A 23,071-nucleotide genomic window follows, 5' to 3' on the forward strand; every position below is an offset into this window, starting at 1 on the left:
AATGTCGGTTCCTCCCTCTGGGAGGGGGGAGGAGGAGAAGCAGCAGGAGGGTCGCGGGGGTGAGTGTGTAGATGCCAATGCGGGCTGCGGGCGCAGGCTCGCCAGCTCCCACCTGGGTGGACCCCGCAGGCGCTGGTTGGCTCCCAGCGAGTGCCGCTCATCCTATCGCGCACCTGCACGGTTGCCAGGCAACTGGGACTGAGTTGTAACACCTCGGTGAGAGCCAGGATGGTGTTTTCATTTCCTGACTGTTCCTAATCTCTTCTTTAGAAGTTGTACAAGGATTTTGTTTCTGTCCGCAGAGACTCCACCCCTGGTCCCAGCGCCCAGGCCAGCGGCTTCAGGCCAGACCCACCTTCCATACCAGGGTGTCTCAGTCACCTCTAGGACTCAGGCAGGCAAGGGGCTTGGCCAGCTCTTTATTGCTCCCTCATTTTGGGAAAGTCATCCTCAGGGGATCTGGAGACTTCGCCTGAGACAAGATGGTGGATCCAGGAAGAACCCCAGAGGGGAGGAGGACAGGCTCCAAGGTCACCAGGGTCTCACCACAATTGTTGGCCTCAGAACAGCATTGAAGGGGTGGTCCTGGGTCTACCTTCTAGCTTTCACACAGGTTATCTAGGTTTTCCCCAAATTCTAGTCTCTGCCTCACACCTTTCCAGTGTCTCACCCATCTGCGTACCACCTGCACTATTTTTTCATTTCCTTTTTTCTCTGTAGATTGACCCACTTTAGCTTAAATAAATGTATTTAAAAAGAAAACTTGATAACACTTCTCTAAATGGAGACTCAGTATCACTTGCCATAAATAGAAAGTAACTGCAAAAATAAATACAAAGTAACAAAACGTTATTAAATTTTAGCACATGGAGGATGATCTAAAAAGGATATGATAATAACAAAACAATTGCTTATTAAGCAATCACTCTGTGCCAGCTGCTAGCTAAGCACTTTGTATAGATTATCTCATTGGATCTCTTATTATTAATGTTCCCATTTCACAGTTGGGGAAAATTATGGTCAAAGAAGTGAAGGGCTTTGGCCAAAGGCACACAGACACTAAATGACAAGCTCTAAAGCTAAATCCCATCCAAAGCCTGGGCTGCTAACCGTGACCTGTGCTGTCTCCCTGCAAAGTGTGTCACCCCTGGCTCCTTGACCTGAGAGATGGAGGTGTGGCCCTTTCTAGGACTGGGGCAATGATGTGACCACCAACTGCAGTGGCTTTTACCTGATTTCAGGAATATGACCCACTGGGTACTTTCACAGATACACTGAACCGCCTCCCAGCAGCCCTGGGAAGTATCTCAATTGATTGCTCAGGGAACTGAGGTTCAGTAAGCCTAAGCCACCTGCCTAACGTCACACTGCTGCTGCACGGCAGGGCCACGATGTGGGTCCTGCCTCTCTCTCTGCAGCACTAACACTCTCTTACACCTCTCTGTAGCTCATTCAGCCTCATGCAGGGAGAAGAACCTTTCCTTCTTAGCAAATCTTACGGCAGAACTGAGCCTTCTCACAGGGAACAAAATCTCCATGTGGGGAGAGTGGGCATTTGCCCGCCAGGCCAGTTGTGGTCAGTACCTCCTTAGAGCCCAGCCTGGCCTTGAGCCATGACCTTCTCCCCATGGGCAAAGACCCCCTAGGCCTCTCTACACCTCAGCAAGACGCCTGCACCGCTGGACAGGGATGTTTGTTTGGCTTTATTATCTGCCCTTCTCGAAACCGAGTCCATCATTCCCTATCAAAATGAGCAATTGCGTTTCTCACTCCAGAGCCGGCTCATTCTTACCTGGAAAAGAAAGAACGAGGGCACATTTGGAGAGGGAGGAAAATCATATGTTATTTTTAAAAGGCATTTTGAGTGAGTGCTGAATAGAGTTCAAGAAAATTGCCTTAAAGACCTGCTCTCTGTGGGGATGGTGTTTCTCATGGCTCCCAAGTATTTGGAAACTTAATTGCACATTTGTACGGGCTACTGTTTTTATTTCTTTCAGGTCTCAGAGGTGGGCTTTGAAGATTGTGCTCCCTCTGTAATGGTTTTCTTTATCTCAAATAAATTTCACACACCTGCAAGGTAGAGCTGCTTAAAAGAAACTGTGTCAGAATTGACTCTTTATTTAATAAATCTGCAAATGGCTCAGGGTTGGCTGAGATGATGTGGGGTTAGCTCTCTTTGAACCTTCTGTCACAGGGGTGCAGCCTAATCCCTTCCCCCTTGCTCTCTGCTGATGCTCTGACCTGCAGAGTCGCAGCCCACGTCTTTTGCTGAAACACTTGCTCCTCTGAGCTGGACACCAGTGGGGGTGGAAGACTGATTTCTGTGTGGGTGTTCAGGGCCTTTTAGGCCAAGGTGCTAATAAGAGCCTTTCAGGTTAATTGTAGAACCACGGCTCCCTACTGCTGGGGACTTCCTCGACCTCCCACACCATGTCTTCTCAGAGAGTCAGGAAGTCCATTTGGGGATCAGAGCGGCATAGTAGGCTAGGTAGGAATGAGACTACAGTGTTTGGAATTGGGGAGTACCAATTCTCAGAGCAGCAGGGGACCCCAGGCTTATATACAACCCCCCCAGAAATAGAGAAACCCCTGGAGGCAAGTGAACCTGGGTTCGAATGTTGGCTCTGTCACTCTCCAGCTGCTGAAGGTGCTAGGAAATTCCATTTGTCCCCTCCACCAGGTACCAGGCCTGAGCAGCTGACCTGTGTCAAGGACACCAGTGAACTCCTCCCTCTGACTTTAGGTTCTGTTACTGGGTGGGCCTAACAGGTGATCGGGGAGGCAGAGAGGAGAGTGAGCGCTGGCTCCGGTCCTGGCCGAAGGTCTCTCTTGTCATGGGGCCTGCTCCACATTGCTCTGTTCTGGGTTTTAACTGCCGCTTCCTTTCCTTACCCCTTCAGGCCTCATGGTGGTAATACCAGTCGTTTCTTCTTACCTGCTACTTGCTATCTGTTCTGGTGCTGGGAATGGAACTCACAGCTTCCCACATGCTCAGCAAGTGCTCTACCACTGGGCAGATGGCCCCCATCTTTGTTAATCATTCCTTTAGGGAAGTTTACCTCAAATTAGCTAACGAGGTGTGGTGGTGCACACCTATAATCCCAGCACTCAGGAGGCTGAGGCAGGAGGATTGCTGTGCATTCGAGGCCAGCCTAAGTTAGTTCAAGGCTAATCTGAACTACATAGTGAGACCCTATCTTAAAAAACAAACAAACAGAAAATCAAATTAGCTAACAACAACAAGCTCGCATAGTAGTGGTCCTGGGCAAGTCATTTATTTCTTGGAGCTTTGGAGCCCTTGCTCATCTGTGAAATGGAGTTTTATTATTAACCAGTTTATTTGGTATAGAGAGCCCTTCCTGGTCCTTATCTCGGCCCAGGAAGTTTATATTGCCCAGGTGGTTCTCCACAGTTTGGGTGATTGTGATAAGAACTAAATGTAACGTTATATGAAAAATGCTTGACCCAGGGCCTGGAACACAGCGACCTTGACTCTCAAGCTGGCCTTGGTGGGCCGGGGCCAAGCCTCAGAGGCAGAAGTAGTGGGAGAAGGACTGGCCAGCCACCTCTGTCCTTGGACTCATGACCATCTTCCATCTAGATTTCCGTTTTCTGGTAGTCTGGTGGAAGGAGAGAAGCTGAATCCTGTGGTACTCAAGAGGCTGGTATTTCTTGTGTCCTATGATGTCCCCCCAAAGCTGTCCATTTGGTTGATGTGAGCTCATCCTTTTTAGTCTTTATTTTTATTGGGAAACAAAGCAGCCGCAGATTTCATGCAACATGGTGTCCTGTGGGAATACACAAGAAAGAAACATGACACTGGATGTCCTGCTGGAGCAGCAGGTGGGGTGAGACCTGGGAAACTGCACTTCAGCTGCTGCTTCTCTGAAATAAGAAAAGGTGTCTGACCCAGGCAACCCATCTGTGGCCCGTGGACTTTGAAGTCCCATTCAGTTATTGGGTTTAAGGATTCAGGAACCAAAAGGAGAACACAGACACTAAACCTGGGGAGGAGGTGTGCACTGGGAGTGCTGATGTCTGGGCAGGTGAGAGAGATGGGTCTCTGCTCCGGAGCAACCCTGGCTAAGATGGGAAGTTCGAATTTCCTGAGATGGTGAGCCCCATGCAAGAGAGGGACAAGCATACGCTAGTCTGAGGCAGATGAGGGTTGGGGAAAGCCCCAGGGAGAAGGAAGCCTTGATCTTGGAAACCTTGATCTTTTCCGGGAGAGAAACAGTAGAGGGGGTGTTTCTGGGAGGGAGCCGCGATGGGAGAAGGGTGAAGGTGGCCAGGCTGAAGGGAGTTGTAGTGTGCTCTGAGAGCCACCAGGAATCCTGGGGGCATTGTGGGGTGGGCCTTGTGTATTCAGGCCTTGAAGACTGGAGAGAAAGACTTTGGAAATGTGTACAGAAGGAATTTTTTTTTTTGGTACTGGGAATCAACTCAGGACCTTATCCTTGCCAGGCAGGTGCTGTGCCACTGAGCCGTATCCCTGGCCCTGAGAAGGAATTCTTAACCTGCACCTCAGAATAGCCCCAAGCCTCCTGCAATTATTATATGGAGCGGCGGTGGGGAGTGTCTGGTCTTGCCACTTTCTAGTTAGTCCTTGACCTCACCTGTAAAACGGCACTAAGTGGTGATGCTGACCCTGCAGTGTGTTGGGGGTAATGGGTCCAGTAACACGGGCGGTGCACTTCCCAGTCACCAGCTCAGCCGAGGACAGCTGTCGTTAATCTGCTGCAGAGCCCTGGCTGATGCTGGGGAGGTGCAGCTCTCTAGGGAGGGGTCTCCTACAGCTGCCATGAGATTCCTTAAGGGGCCCCTGAATCAAAAAATGTTAAGCACCACTCACTGCTTGAGAGGTTTAAAAATAGAGGAGTGTTAAGCTGCAGAGAGCTGTGTTTATGTGAACTACGCGCGGTGGCAGGGCCTGCGGGCCGGGAAGACGGCGTGGAGCCCTTCTGTCCATCTGTTGGCTCCGCGGCCTTCCATCCACTCGCTAGTTACCCAGCATTGCTGAGCACCGACGCGGTCAGGCCCCTGCTGCACACCGAGGGCACGGAGTCAAGAATGCAGCGTCAGTGGGAAAGGAAGATGGGCGCTGGCCACTTTCCTAAAGTGCCCCCCAGCTTCTTGCTCCTCCTGTTCTTGTGAGGGTTCCTGCCCACATGGAGTCTGGGCTGGGGCTGGATTTAACTGGTAACGTGCAGTGGGAGTGATGTGCTGCAGTTCTGGCCCTAAGCCTTCAGAAGGCTGCCAGCCTCACTTGCGTAGTTTGGGGAGTGCTGAGCCCCCGTAAAAAGGCCAGATACTGCCAGGCGTGGTGGCTCATGCCTGAAATGCCAACATTTGGGAGGCTGAGCCAGGAAGATCACTATGAGTTTGAGGCCGGCCTGAGCTACATAGTGAACTCAAGGCCAGTCTGGAACACAGAGTGAAGTCCTGTCTCAAAAGTCAGGGTGGCGTGGGGGATGTACCTTGGTGTTAGAGCATGGACTGATCATGTACAAGGACTGGGGCTCTATCCTTATTACCATCCCCCCAACAGAAGACCAGCTGTCTTGCTAAAGAGATCTTGGGAAGAGGCCACATGGGCGGAGAACACATTGAGAGGCAGAACTCTGAGACCACAGGAGAGGGAGAAAGGCCCACAATGTGTCCCAGGTTCTTAGCCACCACCTGACTGCAACCCCTGGCAGGAAAAGAATTGTCTTGCTGAGCCTATTTGACTTACAGCCACAGGGTTATAACATGATTTTAAGCCCAGCCTTTGTCCATTTTCTGTTGCTGTAACAATACCGGAGACTGGTTAACTTATAAAGGGAGCAGTGTTTTGTTTTGGGTGTTTTTTTGGTACCAGGAATCAAACTTTTGTTTTTTTGAGACAGAGTCTTGCTAAATAGTTCAGGCTAGGCTTAAACTCAGTATGTAGCCAGGCTGGTCTTGAACTTGAGATGATCCTCCTGCCTCAGCCTTCCAAGTCCTGGGATTACAGGTGCGTGCCACCACGCCTGGCAAGCAGATTTATTTTGATCTGTGGTCTGGAGGCTAGGAAGCCCAAGAGCATTAGTGCTGGTATCTTCTTGACTTCTGATGTGGTTCTCGGACTGTTTCAATCCATGGTAGAGGGCAGAAGGGCAAGCAGACACGTGTGAAAGGGAGAGAACACAAGGGGCAGCCTTACTTTATAAGAACCCACTTTCACGGCTACTCAGCCCTTCCTGCCAGGCAAGAACTCACCCACACAAGGAAGGCACTGATCCACTCCTGAGGCTCCTTCATGGCCCAAACTCTTCCCACGAGGGCCCACTTCCCAATGCCATCACATCAGGGACCAGCTGTCACCATGCGTTCTGGTGGGGACAAGCCGTGTCCAAGCCACCACTTTGTCACATGCATGGAAATAAGCGAAGATCAACCAGATGAGTAGGGGTGAATGCTGTTTATTCAGAGCTGGCTGTCAGCTTCCCTCAGGTGCATACTGTCAGAGACAGAGGCAGAGAGGTCAGACTCACCTTGTTAAAAGGAGTGGTCTCCAGTAAGCCGTGGCTGGTGTCGAGTGGCATGCTGAAGCTGTAGGTGGGCTAAATCAAGCAGGATCTTCAGTGTGGATGACTAGGGGTACATATTTGGATTTCTCTGTTTGGTCCTAAAAAGGAAGCAGGGACCAAATTTAGGAAGCTAATCAAGTCCTGGCTGTTTTGAACTGATTCTTGTAGGGTTTTCTGTTTGGCTTTCTGGATTGTTTTCTAGAGATGGTAACCTGACTTCTTCCTTCATGGCTGACTTATAGATGGCAAGCTGGCTTCCCTGGCTGGTTACTCTAGATAACGGGCTGGTTTCCTGGGCTGGTTACTACACACGATGGGCTGGTCCTCTGGCTGCTGCAGATTGTAGGTCAGAGTTCTATCTTTAAATGTGGCCTGGCACTGTCTGTTTGTCTGTTTAGTCTCTCACCTTGCTATTGATACCTACAAGCAAAATGACAATTCTGAGGCCATGTTGAATGAACAAAGTGTTCTGGGTGAGCCCGAAGGAAGGAGAATTCCCCTTAGCCTGTGCCAGGTTGGAAGAATAGGTGGGAATTAGCCAGGTAGGTAAGGGTCATCATATGTGGTCATCATATGTGGTCATCATAAGGGGACATGAGGAACTCAGGCCTGGAGATGGGGGAAGGCATTGTATATGCAGGCTAATATGGGGGAGCTTGTGAGCGGGTGAAGATTGGCTCAGGGCCAGGGCACTAGACAAACAGGTATCCCCAGAAAGAAGGGTCACAGATATTGACAGTGATGTCACTAGAGCCGAGTTGCAGAAAACCTCAGATGGGGAAGATGGAGTGGAGGAAGGGTGGGGACAGCAAATTAGTGAAAGAGCAGCTGCACCATCCAGAGAAAGTTCCCGAACTGCAAGCCACAGGACTTGGTGAACTGAACTCCAGGGACAAAAAGAATGCAGAGTCTCAGGTTTCTGGCAGCCTGGGGTGGCTTTAATTCCTGAGAAGGTGACCTAGAAAGAGGGAGGAGCTTTGGAAAGGGTGATTTGGGGACTACCGAGTAGGAAGAGGCTAGAAGACCCTATAAAATGTGTGCAGGAAACCCACTGCAGACACGGAGTGGGAATTAGCAGAGAGCGAAGATGAATTTGGAGTCGTCAGTGCCCGCGCAGGGCATGGCGAGGCCAAACAGGAAACCGGAAAGGGTAAGGAGGGCAGGTAAGATGGCACTGGTGGCCAGGGCGGAGTTATCAGGTTTGGGGTTTTGCCAGAGGCAGGGATTCCACATTTTTTTGCCTGCAATTGGTCGGCATCAAATTCAACAAATAACAAAAACAAAACACTGTGTGGGCCAACACAACTCCGCCTGCCATGTGGACCCACAGCGCCATGCCCTGTGCATGCCCATGGGCTGTGGGTAAAATGAGAAGAGGAAGGGGTATTCAGGATAGAAAGCTGGAGTAGACCCAGAAGAGGGTTGGGTCAAGGAAACTGGGGAGGAGATTTCAAAAGGGCTTTGCCCCCAGGGTCAGCTGGGGCGAGACAAAAACTGGAAAGTGTGGGTTTGGCACTGCCAGGGAGTTTGTATGTGAGAAGGGGGTGGAATCCCAGGTGTAAGGCTTGAAGCGAGGGAGGGAGGAGAGGAAGTGGGTCTGCTGCTCCTTCAAGAAGTTTGCCGATGAAGGGGAGGGGAGAGGCGATAGCTGCAGGGAGATTTCAGGTAGGCAGCGTTTTGTTGTTCAATGGGAGACTCTGGTGAGTCTAGAGGCAGTGAGGAGCGCGGGATAGCGGGGGCGGGGAGCTGAGGATGCTGAGCCAGGGGGCACCGCAGACAGGGAAGCAGCTGTCAGCAACCAACGGCCCCAGGCGGAATCCAGGCTGCAGGTGGAGTTGTGTTGGCCCACACAGTGTTTTGTTTTTGTTATTTGTTGAATTTGATGCCAACCAATTACATGCAAAAAAATGTGGAATCCCTGCCTCTGGCAGAATCCAAAACCTGATAACTCCGCCCTGGCCACCAGTGCCATCTTACCTGCCCTCCTTACCCTTTCCGGTTTCCTGCTTGGTCCCCCTGTAACCCTGAGGACGGAAGAAGGGAGAGGGGAGGACAAGGCAGGAAGCTGGTGGCTCTCAGAGGGATATGTGAGGGTGCTGAGGTGACGGGCCAGGGTCTTGGTGTGAGGCGGGGGGGGGGGTTGGAAGTGTCACTGTAGGGCACAGAGAGGAAGCTGGGAAGGCCACATAGAATAACAGTGGGGTGGTGGCAGTGCTAGGACCAGCTAAGGTGTTGAACTATCGTAGCTCCAGTTCCCAGCATGGGGTGACAAAACAGGGGACAAAGGGAGAAGATGAGGCAAAGGACCCACTCTGTATTCCAGGAGCTCTCTTCCCCCAGCATGAGGGTCCGCGGGCTCTGTCATGGGTGGAGACAGCCCCAAAGACTTGGGGCTACACAGGTAGGGCTGTAGAAGACACGGCCTGCATGACCAATCCCAGGACCTCTCCCCAGTGGGGAACATGCTGAGAAGTCGCACTGAACCCTGTGAAGGAGTCCAGTTCTAGAGCCTCAGCGTTGAGAAGCTGCAGTTCTCCTTAGTTTTCCATCAGAATCCCCTCCCCTCCCTTGTGACGAGCCCTCAAGAAATTCTCTCCCACATCCCCCCACCTGCCTTCCCTTTGAAGCATGTCCCGGCTGCCCTGCTGCGCGGCCTTATGCCTCCTTCCATCCGTTACCCAGGTGGGGCTCGATCTTGACAGGAGAGGGGGTCGCACCCCAGGGCCTCCCAGGTAACAGCTCAATACACGACTCAGGATTAAAACATCCCATTCACACCTTCTGTGGGAACGTTCTCTTCTCAGTCTTATTGAGAAGAGTGTGTGGCTTGGACACATGTCACCATATCACGTCGCGTTGGAATGTAATTAGGTGATGGTGGGGAAAATTCCATCCGTCTCCTGGGAATGCTGGAATAATGAGCCATCAGAGAGGACCGAAGAGGCTGGCGGGGGGCTGCTGACCTGAGCCGAAGCTCGGATCATTCATTAGCTCCACAGCTACCCGTGCTGTGTTCCTCATCTTGGCTGCGTCACCGAGCTGGCCCCGATCTTGAGCAGTAGGCGGGAGCCGTAGTGGGGAGCTTGAAAGGCTGTCCCCAGCTTTGAAGCAGGAAAAGAGAGCAACTCATCCTTTTCTGGGCTGAGGGTAGGCAGAAGCCCTGGTCCTCCACACAGGCAGGTGGCCGTTTGCTATACTGAGTCTTGATGACAGCAGGGACTTCTGGGACAGATGAGCCAAACTTTCCGGGAGGTAGTGGGGTGCTGGATGGATGTGGGCCGGGGCTGAGTACAGGGCATTGAGTGCCAGGGGCATCACCAGGATGGCAGACTGGGAGGCCAGCCCTGGGAGCGGCCCCTGCCCTCTCCACCCTGAGCTACTTCCCCTCAGTAGCCTTAAGTGTTACCTGGACTCACTCAGGGCCTACCCTTCCCCCACACGTGGTAAATGCTCTTCAGAGGCTGGGGGCGGGGATATCAGGGAAGAGACAACAGGGAGGCTAGCTGTGGCGCCAGGCTGGCCTCCTCAGCAGTCACAGGGTTACCCTCCTTCTCCATCGGGCCACCCCGACTTGCCCCACATGGCACTACCTGCAGCTCCCCCGTGTAGTGAGGACCTGTTACCCCGGCAGCCTCCTACTTTCCCAGGCCCGCTCCTAGGCAGGAACTTCCAGCTGCATGTGGGCCTTCTTCACCCCCTCCCAGTAGGACCCTGCAGGTCCAGCATAGAGACCACCCCCACCCCACCATGGCCCCCTTGTCTCAGCTCCCTCTCCCCACTCTGTCTTTCCTTCTGTCTGGGGACGCAGGCACACTTAACTGTACACCACCACCACAACCACCCTGCCCGTCTTCCTTATGTCTTTCTCCCTCTTCCCAGCTTGGGGCATTCCTGGCTGGAGACTTACTACTCCAGCTTCCCAGGCCTTATTTCTATCTGCTCTCTACTTGGAACGGCCTCCTGGGCTCCCAAACTCCAGGACACACCCTGCCCTGCCTCTGCTGCCCGACAAGGATGTGCGCCACTAAGGCAGACACCCGGTTGGGTTGGGCTGGTGCGTGGTGCGGTTCTGGCTCCTGAGGCCGCCTGTGCTGGAGGAGCGGGGACCTTCTGGGCTCCTCAGTTGCGCTACTTCCTGTCTCCCACACCTTCCACACCATGCCCCCCCCAGGCTCCAGCTCCTCTGGGCCTATGGGGAGTCCCTGGCCTTCCAGTCTCATGTGGGGAGCTCTTTGAGAGGGTTTCAGGGCTGGTTTCCTCCAACAGCAGCTCCTTTCAGGGGACCCCACACTGGCTCTTTTCCACTGCCCGCCCCAAAGGGCAGTAAGTCCGTGGGGCCAAGGAGCCCAGTCACTGGAAACCTTTGTCCTTCACCCAGCACCAGCTGTGTCCCATAGCCCATGAGTGTTACATGGGCTTTGAACTTTTAGTAGCCACATTAGAAAGGTGAAAAGCCACAGGTGAAATTAATTTTAAAATATTTTAATTTAATTTGATGTATTTACAATATTATCATCTTACCATGTATGAAAGTTATTCATATGAGATAGTTTCCTTTTTTTTTTTAAAATAGAAAATCTTTGAGGCAGCCTCATCTCAACTGTCCTGGATAGCACAGCTCTGGACCATTTTGGGTACTTGAGACCCCAGAATTCTCTGCTCCAGTAGCTTTTCCTGTATCCATAGTTTTCCCCATAGATTATACCTGAAGCTTATGGGATGGGAAGGGCAAGAGCCGGGCTTGCCTGCGAGAAGGTGGCCAATTTCTCATGGATTTGTTTATCTTCCTAGCTCACAATCCACTCTGTTCCTTGAGGCTGGGGTCATGGGAGCTATGGCCCCTGGCAGGGCAGGGCAGAGGTGCGGGTGGGAAGTAGCAGGGCTGAGATCCTGCAGAGGCAGCCTGCACAGGGCTGGCTGGCAGAAGAGAGCAGTGGGGGCACAGCAGTCCACAGACAGGTTAATGGCTTCTGCATTGCACACAATTGAATTTGCCCTCCTGAGCCTTCTGGCTTTGGGGAAGGGCCTCTCCTCCTAGGAGCTCAGCTGAGCTCCCAGAGCCACAGGGCTTGGGGCAGCTCGTCCTGATTCAATCAGGAGAAACGAAGGGCAGGATCAGGCAGGCCAGTACCCAGAAGGCCTGGCAGCGCAGCCCAGAATGGCGAGGGAGAGCCCAGTGGAGGAGGGATCCTAAATCCCTCCTGGCTCTGCCTCCTTCCGAAGAACTCCAAGCGTGGGGCCCGCCCTTAACCTTTAAAATGCAGTTGACAATTGTTGGTAATGTACATCATCACCCTCTCCCCACTTCCCTTAAGCGTGGTCATGGGATGACTCAAAATTAGAAAACTGGCAACTAGTCTGGTTTTTTCTGTCTGTGAGGTGTCTCCACAATCTAGGACCTAGGCAGAGGCTGCGGAGGAGAAGAAAAACAGGTTCCATCTTTCTTCCCTTAATACCTTATGTGTTGTATCAAATCCAACTCCAAGAGATACATTGTGTTTCGACAAATTGCAAACTGAGAAAGACACCTTGTGACTCCTCATGGACACTAGGTCTCACCTCTTTGCCCATGCAGTTCTACTTCTCCTGGGAACGCCCTTCCCCTCCTTTTTGTTTTTCTTTTTTTGGGGGGGTACCGTCACTTGAATGTAGGGAGCATTAAGCAACACCTGCAGCCCTTTTTATTAGTTTTTAAAATTTGAAGACAGGCATGGTAGCGCCCCCCCCCCCCCCCTGTAGTCCTAGCAGCCCTTGGGAAGCTGAAGCAGAAGGATGGCTGTGAGTTTGAGGCCAGCCTGGGCTACCTTACGAATTCAAGGCCAGCCTGAACTACATAGTGAGACCCTGTCTAAAAATCAAACAACAACAAAAAAATTTTTTTTGAGATGGAGCTTTGCTAAGTTGCCCAGTCTGGCCTTGAATTTGTGATCTTTCTGCCTCAGCCTCTAGAGTAGCTGGAACTATAGGCATGGGCCTCCTCACTCAGCTTCCCCTTCCTCCCCGAATGCCAGCTGAGGCTTCCTTTCCCTGTGGTTACCCCTCTGCTTCCCGGCAGCATTGCTCTCTTCCCTCCTCATCTGTGTTTCTGTGGCTTTGTGGATGGCTCCGTCAGAGTGCTGGATGGTACACAGGCTCTCTCAATCCACCAATAATTGTCAAGGGCCTCCCAGGTGCCCGGGCACTGTCTGGGGGTGGGGATATCACAGGGAACAGGGGAAGGGGGAGCAACAATAAACATGTAAGCAAATAATTAAACCAGGTCCCCTTGGAGGGTTAAGTGCTAAAAAGGAAAGTACACAGAGTAGGGTACATATGAAATCAAGAGTAGCTGGGGACAGAGGGGATACCCACGGACTCATAGAGAGGGAAGTGATGTTTGATCTGAGACCCAAGTGCCAATAAAGAGATGGTCCTGCAAAGGCCTGGGCCAAGTGGCCACGTAGGAATGACCGGTGCTAAAACTCCAAGGCGAGCCCTGTACGATTCCATTTGCATGAACTATGTGGACTAGGCAAATCCAGAGACTGAAAGCAGATTAATGGTTTTCAGAGGCTGGGCGGGGGGGGGGGGGTGGGAGAGGACGGGGAGTGACTGCTAATGGGTATGGAGTTTTCCTTTGGGGAGATGAAACCGTTCTGGAATCAGAGACTGGTGACAGTTGTACAACCTGGGAAAGTACTATGTGCCACTCAACTGTATGCTTTAAAATGGTGAATTTTATGTCATTTATTTGTAGTGAGTGTGTGTGGACTTTACTGTAAACAGAACAAAAGTTCCAAGGCAAGAGCGAGGTTGCTGTGACTTAGGAACAGAGACCAGCATGGCTAGTGGTGGGGGGCGCTGGAGGGGGCGCTGGGCTGATCACAACAGGGTTGTGGGCTGGTAAGAAAATTGCACTTTATTCTGTGCAGTGCTCAGGAGCCACTGGGAGATTTTAAGCAGGAATGTAACATAATCACACTTGCTGTTTTTGTTTTGTTTGCAGTACTAGGGATCAAGCCCAGGGCCATAAGCATGCTGGTCCAGCGCTCTGCCACGGAGCTACACCCCAGCCCTGTACTTACAGTTTTTGAAGATCCTTCTGGCTGTGATGTAGCCCGTGGGTGGTGATGGAGGAGAAATAAAAGCAACACTCCCTGTTAGGGAGGCCATTGTGTGCTCCAGGAGAGAGATGATGGTGGTCTAGGATAGGGTGGGGCAGTGGGGATGGAGCAAAGTGAATTTGGGTGTATTTTGAAGATAGAACCAAATAGGACTTAGGGGATAAAGGGAAACAAAAAGCAAAGGGAGGAATGGAAAATAACACCTACATTTTGAATGTGAGCAGCCAGAAGGATCGTGATGTCCTCTGCTGAGTTGAGACCTGCAGAGGGAAACACACTGAAGACATACTGAGCGTAAGCTGTTTATCAGACTCTGTGTGGCAATGTCGGGCGGTCAGTGGGTGGACTGGTCCGGGGCTGAGGACTGAGATTTCATCTGACCCCATCCTTGTGGAGATGGTATTGAAAACTGGAGCCTAGGTGAGCTCACCTGGGAAGAGGTGTGGCCATGGAAGAGAGGCGTCAGGGCTGAGTCCTGGGCGACAGGGGTGTGTAGAGATTAGATCGAGAAAGGACAGGCCAAGAAGCAGCAGTCAGCAAGGTGGGGCAGGGGAAGGGGGCCATATAGCCATACTGCTAAAGAGAAGAGAAGAGGAAAAGGGAGAGGAGAGGAGAGGTGAGGAGCGGAGGGGAGGGGAGGGGAGAGGAGAGGAGAAAAGATGAGAGGAGAGAAGAGAGGGGAGGAGAGGAGAGGAAAGGAGAGGAGAGGAGAGGGGAGGAGGGGAGAAAGGGTTCCTGCAAGGGAGGCCCAGTGGGGTCCAGAGCTCAGGATGGTGAGGAGATGATCATGAAAAAGTCACTGCTGGATAAAGTATAGGATGATAGATCTGCATACGTGGTGAGTCTGAGTGCCCAGCACACAGCAGGTGTTTGTGAACGACTAGAGGACATGAAATGATTATGTTCCGTTGTGTGTGGCATAGACTGCCCAGAGCTGAGGAATCTGAGGGCTCGGGCCACCCAGGAAATAAAAGAAGCCATTGTCAGGAGAAGGATGAGGACAGCCCAAAGGAGCCTGGGATTCCAGTTCTCCTGCCCCCGGCACATTTACCCTCCACTTCTCTTCCCTTTCGCCTCTTGGGGGGTGATTCATATTTCAATATATTCCAGCTGAAGAAGGATCAGATTTTGAGCAGGTGGTAAGCCAGTACATGGAAATTTGATATATTTTGACTAATGCGGTTTGAAATTTGAAAACTGCAGACAATTTTACTCAAGATCCATTTTTATACCAACTCATTATTGGGGGAAAAAGGCAAGATTTCTGGTTTCCTGCGAACCCAGGGCTGTCACCACCGAGCCCCGCTAAGCAGGCTTGACCTGGCCGGCTGGCCTGCCCGCTGCCTGATGCCTGCCTCAGCTGCCTGCATCCCTGCCGGAAACTCTTTCTTTAGCAACCTCTTTGAAGTATCCCTTTGGGGGCTACCAGTCCAATTTAATCTGACCTTCAGCCCCACCTCTGTCGCACTAACTCCAGCAAATCCCTGGAGCTGGCACTTAAGACAAGTTTTGTGATACAGACAATGGTATTACACAGAACTTCCACTTCCTTCCCCTTCTGCCTTGTCCGTTTCCCTGGCCTCCTGGGCATGAAGCCCCCAGAGAGGAAGTAAATAATGGGGACAGGAGAGGGATGAGGTTATTGGCAGGGGAGCAAGGATGAAGCAGAGGGGCGCATGTTGGGGTGCTGGAGGGTATGCTGCTAGGAGAGGGTCTCGGAGTGAGCAGTGGTCTCCGAGATAAGCGATTTCTTCTCCCACCTGGAGTTGCCACATCGATCTTGTTTGAATCTTGTAGTTCCACCATCTTGGGCAAATCACTGCACTGTGTTGAACCTCATTTTTCTCCACAATAAAATGGAGATGTGAATACTTTGATAATCCCTTGGGAGGAACATCCAAGGACTGTGTGTGAATGTGCTCAGCATGTTAGGTCTGGCACCTAGAGGAGGTTCACACAGGTTACCCCCTTGGCTCCCCAGTGATCTCCTCCTCCTTTGTGAAGCAGAGGTCTTGTCTCTTCTGAGTGGCTCATAGTCTGGTTGGGAAGGCAGAGAGGAAAGGGTTGGACCTCTGAAAGCACCTACACGATTTCCTGGTGTAGAACTTCTCAAGTTTTAGGAGTTGAATTTTCTGAAAGGTTACCTCTCAGTGTTCAAGAGGAGTTGGACTCAATGAATCTGATCTAAGGGAAGGATCAGCAAAGCTATGTACACAAAGATATTTATTTCAGTGTTCTTCAGTTTTAATTCAGCTGATTCGATCACCAGGCATGGTGGCACACGCCTGTAATCTCAGCACTCAGGAGGCTGAGGCAGGAGGATCGTTGCGAGTTTGAGGCCAGCCTGGGCTACAAAGTGAGCTCAGGGCCAGCCTAAACTGTATAGCGAGACCCTGTCTCAAAAAGCCAAAAAAATTTAACTGATTCGTCAAAGAATTAATATTCACATCGATATAGTAATAAATCAAAGGTCCCTGACAAGCTGGTCAAGGTGCACCATGCCTTCAATCTCAGCTACTACTCAGGAGACTGAAGTGGGGAGATGGAAAGTTGGAGAACAGACTGGGCAATTTAACAAGACCCTGTCTCAAGATAAATATAAGCCAGGTGTGAAAGTACACATCTGTTATCCTAGCACTCAGGAGGCAGAGGCAAGAGGATTGCTGCGAATCTGAGACCAGCCTGGGCTACATAGTGAGTTCCAGTCCAGCCTGAATTACATAATGAGACCCTGTCTCAAAAAATATATATATAATAAAAAGGGCGGAGACATAGCTCATTAACCCCTGGGTTCAATGCCCGGTACCACAAAGGAAAAACAAGTCTGACAGGTAGAGTGACATTTCTTTTATCCCAGCCCCCTGGCTTCCCAGCAGTCCTCCTGGGAGACAACTAATATTACCAATTTCTGCCATGATAATTTATAACAGTGAAAAATGAGAGACAATCTAAGTGCTTCACAGATAAATAAATTACAATCTATCTATACAGTGGGATCCTCTGCAGACTCTACAGTCTTGCCTCTTACTGTATCACTCTTGCATCTGTTACTTAACTGAGTGCTGCGTCTGACCTCAAGCCCTCAGCACATGCTGTTCCCTGTGGCTCGAATTCCATCTCCTGGTGGGCTCCTCTGTAACCTCTTTGTAACCCACTGACTAGGGGGCCCCAAATTCTCAGAGCCACCCCCACCAGAATCTTTTTCTACACTCCTGCTTACAAGGGGCAGGTAGATATGGCCATGGTCGAATGCCGAGTGCCCATCTCCCCGTCAGTCCTGTCCCAGGGAAGGGACTATTCTATCTTCTGGGTTCCCTTTGCTTCCTTAGAACACAGCTGATGAATGAATCTCTATGGTTGATGCTGATAACACAGGGTACAGAGCGGCACATACAGCATGAGCCCACTTTTATTTCTTTAAATAAAATTTTTATTTAAATTTTATACAGCCCTATATAAATGAAGGAAGCATTGAAAAAAGTTACAGCAAGGACCTGCAGCGATTGTCAAGGGTAATGGGAATGCAGTGATTTTTCTTCCTTTTTACTTCTGTATGTTTTACGTTTCCCACAACTGGCAAGTATTTTTTTTTTTTAATTAAATTATGGTGAATGACTTTAAAGAAAAATCCTCATAGGTGAAAACAGGGCTTGGGGAACTACCCAGGAAGTCCATGCCAAGGGCTAGCTGGGATAAATCTCCTAGGCCCAGGGTCTGGAGATGCGGATAGGGGACGCCGGAGAAAGTGCAGGGCTCAGGCCGGCAGGAGAGGAGGCAGTTGGAAGCCGGGGACCTGAGATTGTTGGCTGGGCTCCACTGTGGCTTAGGAGCCCAATCAGGAGAGTCTGCAGAGGGGACGAAAGGACAAAGGGCTCAGGCAAGACCTGAGAAGCCTGTTAACCATCTGGTAGGCATGAGGTACATTCTCCAAAGCCCAGCCAGCAGTGACAAGAACTTGGGCAGAGGCTGGGTCCACGGGGATTCAACTCCCTTGTTTGCAAATGCCTTCAGCTTCTCGTCCTTTCTGATTCCGTGGTCTCACCTGACAAGCCCCGCCCAGCGTGCGCCTTCTCTGCCCACTGCTGCACCCAAGTCGCTAATATCACTGGAGAAGGGCCTCAAACCAGGTTGGTGCTGTGCCACCCTACAGAGCCCTCTGCGGCCTTCAGGTGGCTGGAGAAGCTGGCTTATCTGGGACAGGGGATGTCTGTCTCCTTCTGTCTGTTTCCCCTGCAACACCCACCTTCCTCTTGGCCTCTCATGGAGGGAACGGCAGCCATCCAAGGCTAACTCCATGGTCTCCTCTGGGCATGCCACTGTCCCAGTCACAGCAGCAGTCACAGGAGTCCCTGTTGAGCTCTGGACCTCAGTTTCTTCCGCCCTCCCCGGCCTGCTACTGCAGTCCCGCTCTTCCTGTCCTCCTGAATCATGCTCGCTGGCATGCACACAGGTGCTGTTTTTTCCACCTCAAAACAAACACTGGGAGGGCACGAGGGAGGCCAAGAGGAGGTTGGGGGTGCAGGGGTGCAGTTGGATGGGGGGTATGAGTCCTGCTGTTCCATAGCACAGTGGGGTGACTCTGGTTGGCAGTTAATTTTATATTTCAAAATAGCTAATAAAGAGGATTTTGAATGTTCCCAACATAAAGAAATAGTAAATAAATATTTGAGGTGATAGATTTGCCAGTTATCCTGATGTGATCATTTACACATTGTCACACTGTGCCCCATAAATATGTATAATTACTGTGTGTCAATTCAAGATGAAAAAACTATAATTTTTTTAAAGGTTTAAAAAGAAAAAAAATAATAAGTTCCCTTGGCCCATTCTCCAGGAAGTTCTACCCTGTTTCTTGGCTTCCTTGGTGGGGAAAATGCCTGCATGGATGAACTCTGGGTGCCCAGTAACACCCCTTGCCCCCTGGCTTCCCCGTGAGTGCCTTCCCCGCCCCATGATGACAGCAGGGCCACATGAAACGTGAGCAGGAATAATGCATACATTTGAGACAGACACCTGAAGCCAGCAGCTGGCTGCGTTCACATATTTTCCCAGCAGTGTTCTGGATAAAGATGCTCTCTTGACCGTGTCCCTGTGAAGAGCCTCAGCCATGCCCCTGTCTCAGGAATGAGACCCAAGCCTTGGCTGTTGTGAGTCCCTGGGATTCCGGGACACCCTCACCTGTTCTGGCCAGTCCAGCTCCGCGCCTCCTCCCCTTCCTCGCTCCGGCACTCACCATCCTACCAAAAAGGAACTTGCCAGGGCCACCAGCTACCTCCACCAAATCAGCTGGGCACTTTGCTGTCCTCACATAAACTCTAAGCAGCCTTCACCCCATTGATTTTTCGCTCCTTTGGGAGATACTCTTGGCTACAGTGACATCAGGCTGTCCTGGCTTGGCTCTGACCTCACTAGCTGTCCCTGCTCCTTTGCTGGCTCCTCCTCTGCCCTCCTCCCAAACCATCGTGCTGCCCGCAGCTTCAGTCCCGTGTCTTCCCCTTGACTCTCCTAGGTGACTTCATCCATTCCCACACTGAAATGCCATCTCTATGCAGGTGGCTCCCAAGTGTCCCGCTCACCTCTGGGCGCCTCTTCTGTTCATCCAACTGCTGCCAATTAGACACGCGAGGAGGCATCTCAAGCTTCACATGTCACAAACTGAGCCCTTGGTTGCCCCCAAGCCTGCTTCTCTCGGTTCCTTCCGTCTCACAGTGGTACCCTCATCCTCTCAGTCACTGGGACCAGAGCTTGAAAGCCACCTCACGGCCCCTGCTCCGTTTCTCCTGCACATGGGTCCCTGCAAACTTTTCCCCAGGCTGTCCACCTTTCTGTCTGCAGGGCCCCAACGTCTGTCTCAGACAAGAGCCACCAGCCCCTTGCCTCCACTTTTGCTCCCCATCAACCCGTCCCCTCAAATCCAATCACGTCACTCCCACCTCAGCCTCCTCGTGGCTTCTTGCCACACCCAGAATTAGATCCAAAGCCTTTACTGTGGCTTTTAGGGCCTTTAAGACTTGGCTTTTTCCTTTCTGACCTCATCTCCTGGCCCTCTCGCTTCACCTGCACCAAGCTCAGTCTTGCGCCAGGGCCTTGTCCGTTGCCATTCCCTCTGCCTGGAAGGCTGTTCCTTAGCTGCTTCTTATCATTTCGGTGTCAACTCAGATGTCAGTCTTCAGGAAGACCTCCCCAGGGGTCTCTGTCCCTTCATCTGCCTGCATCGCCCCCTCTTCATGTTTCCAGGAGCATTTGGGATTTGGCTGGCTACTTCTGTTGGGCTGTCTCTCTTCTCAGAGTGGGAGGCCCATGAGGGCAATAGCCATGTCTCCTATCACTGTGGGACCAAGCAGGAAGCTCAGACTTCCACGTGAATGAGGTGGGTGGACAGATGCAGAGCAGGGTGATTGACAGGCATGGGCTGGCTCAGAGCCCAGATGCCAATCTGGAATGCTTTTCATTGACAGCAAGGAAGGGCTGGCTCTTCTGAGGACCGAGAATAAGGCCACAGTTCAGCACCTGCTTCTCAAAGGTGGAGTCTCGTCTCCTGCTTTGCATCGCTGACTGCTTCGCCCTGCCTAATGCTGTGGTCTTCAGGATTCGGTAGACTCCCACCTATCTCCCTCTCCTTCGCACCCTGCATGACTCCCCCATCCCCTGGCAGGCATCTCAGTAGACGTTTGCCACCAAGGACTGTCCCATACCCACAGAGGGGCCTCTTGCCTCATCAGACGTACCTAGGACATTCACTTAGCATTGCTCCTGTCTGGTTATGAACGGGTCCCCAGTTTTCTGTTGTTTTGGGAAGGGGCAGGTGGCTCTTCAAGGTGCCCAGGCAGGTAGCAGGGCCCAGAAACTTCTGGGAAGGGTGGGCTTCCAGAACCCAAGTACAGGGGCTCCAATCTAAGAAGCAAGTTTGAGCAACATGAGGGCACATTTTATGAAGCAGCAGAAGGGGGAGGTAGAGTCCACAGGCCTGGGGCTTCCTACAGAGAGTTGCCAGGCCCAGATGAGGATGGACAGACTGGGATGGGGGCAAAGTGAAGAGGCCAGGGCACCTTCCCTTTGTCCTGACAAGGAGCTTCAACCCTGGGCTAAGCCCTTCTTGGCATTGGATCTGTCAGGTCCACCTGCCATGTAGGGTCTGGGAGCATCAAGGTGGGAGAAATGAAAATTAAGTTCCCTTGAGGTTCGGACAGCCCTAGCGCTGCCCGAGAGCAGCACCCTTTGCTACCAGCAGCAGTAGCCCGGTGTCACAGCCCGGGGAGGGTCTCCCTGCTCACTGCTGGGCTGAGCCGTGCAACTGCTTTCCACACCTGTGGGGCAGGTGCTGACTCCAGCTTCCAGACAAGAAACTGAGACCTGCAGAGGTTTTAGGACCCACTTGAGCTTGTCAGTGTGAAAGGTGCCAGGTACCTGGGTGCAGAGCTGCCTGCGTGCCAGCCTCCAGCCCTGCCCCATGCAGGGCCTCCCAGCAAGGAGGTAGTAGACCAGACGGGCAAAGGCTGGGGCTTGGAGTTGCTCCTGTGGGGCCCCCGGAGAAGCTGGGAGCCCGGTTAGCACGGCATTCCCAGCCAGGCCTGTTCTGGGGGGAGCAGCCCTGGCAGATGAAAGCTGAAAGGTTATTCTAACAAGGAGCCGCCCACTTCTCAGCTGAGAGCAATCCTGGTGCACTGGAGGAGCCTGGGGTGGGTACATAATTCAGCGTGTCAGGAAGAGAGCGGGAGCTAAAGCAGAACCAGAGTGAGCGCTGAGATAAGACAGGGACATGGAATAGTGTTCCTCCCCATGTGTGCCTGTCCTCAGGAGAGGGACCAGCCTCTTCCCGGGATGGTATGCACCAGCGCTGCAGGATAAAAGGGACCCAGGTTGCCATCAATGGTTCCCAGAGGCAATGTGTGTTCACACAAGTACACAAACACAAACACACAGGCCTGCATACTCCCGCACAGCCCTAACCCAGACACACATGTACACATGTATGCATTCACACACGCATGCGCACATGTCCATAGGTCCATTCACCGGCCCCGGCTAACCAAGACCGGCCTCCCTTGATGTGGCTGAGACGCAGGCCTCATGTCTGCCTGTTTGACCCCTCCTCCTCGCCCTCCTGCACCCAGGGGTTTTGATGAGAGGATCACAGTCCTGGCCTCCAGCTAGGGCGACTAACATTCTGGTTGATTTGCGACTGTCTCAATTTTAGCACTGAAAGTCCCACATTCTGGGTAGCTCCTCAGTCCCAGAAACCTCATTCTGGTCACTGCCCCAAGCCTTTGACAGATCTGGTGCTGGATCCCCCTTCCTAGAGCTCTCCTTACCATCTGCCCCTCCGGGATGGGCCAAGGGGCCCTCAGCAGAGCCAAGATGGAGTCTCTGCTCTTACCCCAGAGGTGCTGCGTCTACTCAAAACTGATCAAAACCGCTGTGTTTATGGACTGTGGGACAGGCCCTGGGACCCAGAGCTTTCTGGTCCTTGGCTCTCAGTCCTCCAATGACTCAGGAAACGCCTTCCTGACCCAGCCAGGTTTCTGGGCCCCGCCTGTATGCAGGGAGCATGACAGAGCATCATCCTTATGGAGTCCATGGGAAGCATAAGAAAGCAACAAATAAGTAAACTGTCTGATGTGCTAGAAGGTAAGTGCTGTGGAGTGAAGTAAAACCGGGAAGGGACAACTTTAAAATAGGCTGCTTGGGGGAAGCTTGCTGAGCAGGTGCTTCGGGGCAGACCCCTGCGGCGCGTTCCCAGCAGAGGGGCAGCATGGCAGGGTCAGAGTGGGGCGCTCCGTGTGGGGAAGCTCAGCACGGCTGGAAAGGTGGGGCCTCTGGGCCGTGGCACAGATCCAGAGGTGTCCCGTGGCTAAGATGGGAGCCCTTCAGGGTTTGGCAGACTTCTTGCTGGGTCTCCCTGTCTTCTGCGTTAGAAGAGAGGTAGAGGCAAGGGCAGGGGCAGAGGCTGCTGCAGCCGTCCACTCAGGTGGTGATGGAGGTGACCTCTGGAAGTGATGGGTTTGGGATGAATCCTGAAGTTGAGCTGCCGGGACCTCCAGGGGCTTGGCTGTGGCGGGAGGGGAAAGGTCGCTAGGATTCTAAGGTGTTTAGCCAGAACAGCCACGGGGAAGGGAGCCCCTTTCCCTGGGATGGAGAGGATTTGGGTGGAGGAAGCTTATGGGAGAAGAGTAGAGCACAGTTTGGACAGATTGCATTTGACAGATGGAGATGTAGGTAAGGCAGATGGATGCCAGTGTCTACACTTAGGAGGGCCAGACTAGAACTTTAAGTGATTATCCCCATTTTGTAGGTGAGAAAAGTGAGGCTCAAGGAAATACACTTGTTAAGTGAGGAAGTCAGGATTTGAATCCAGGTCTCTCTGGCTCTAAGGTGTGTTCTCTTCCCCAAAGTGTGTTCTTTGGCTCTCCTCCCCCC

The 23,071-nt window shown here is 52.1% G+C and overlaps 1 protein-coding gene across 4 annotated transcripts in view; it reads left to right on the forward strand.

Annotated features, from left to right (window-relative positions):
* Rtn4rl1 (reticulon 4 receptor-like 1) overlaps positions 1–23,071 on the forward strand; it is a 67,881-nt gene that overhangs the window by 36,006 nt on the left and 8,804 nt on the right. The window contains exons 2-3 of one of the 4 annotated variants that reach the window (XM_013503376.1): positions 20,113–20,248; positions 22,169–22,282. The exons of 1 other annotated variant lie outside the window; for it this stretch is intronic. In XM_013503376.1, coding sequence (XP_013358830.1) covers positions 22,222–22,282 — 61 coding nt within the window. In that variant the 5' untranslated portion in view covers positions 20,113–20,248; positions 22,169–22,221. Of the gene's footprint in view, positions 1–20,112; positions 20,249–21,837; positions 22,283–23,071 lie in introns of those variants that run through there. 2 more of the 4 variants (XM_005402600.2, XM_013503377.1) reach the window with 2 other exon arrangements.

Source organism: Chinchilla lanigera, unplaced genomic scaffold (assembly GCF_000276665.1).
Source record: "Chinchilla lanigera isolate Chin_1 unplaced genomic scaffold, ChiLan1.0 scaffold00080, whole genome shotgun sequence".
Classification (NCBI taxonomy): Eukaryota; Metazoa; Chordata; class Mammalia; order Rodentia; family Chinchillidae; genus Chinchilla; species Chinchilla lanigera.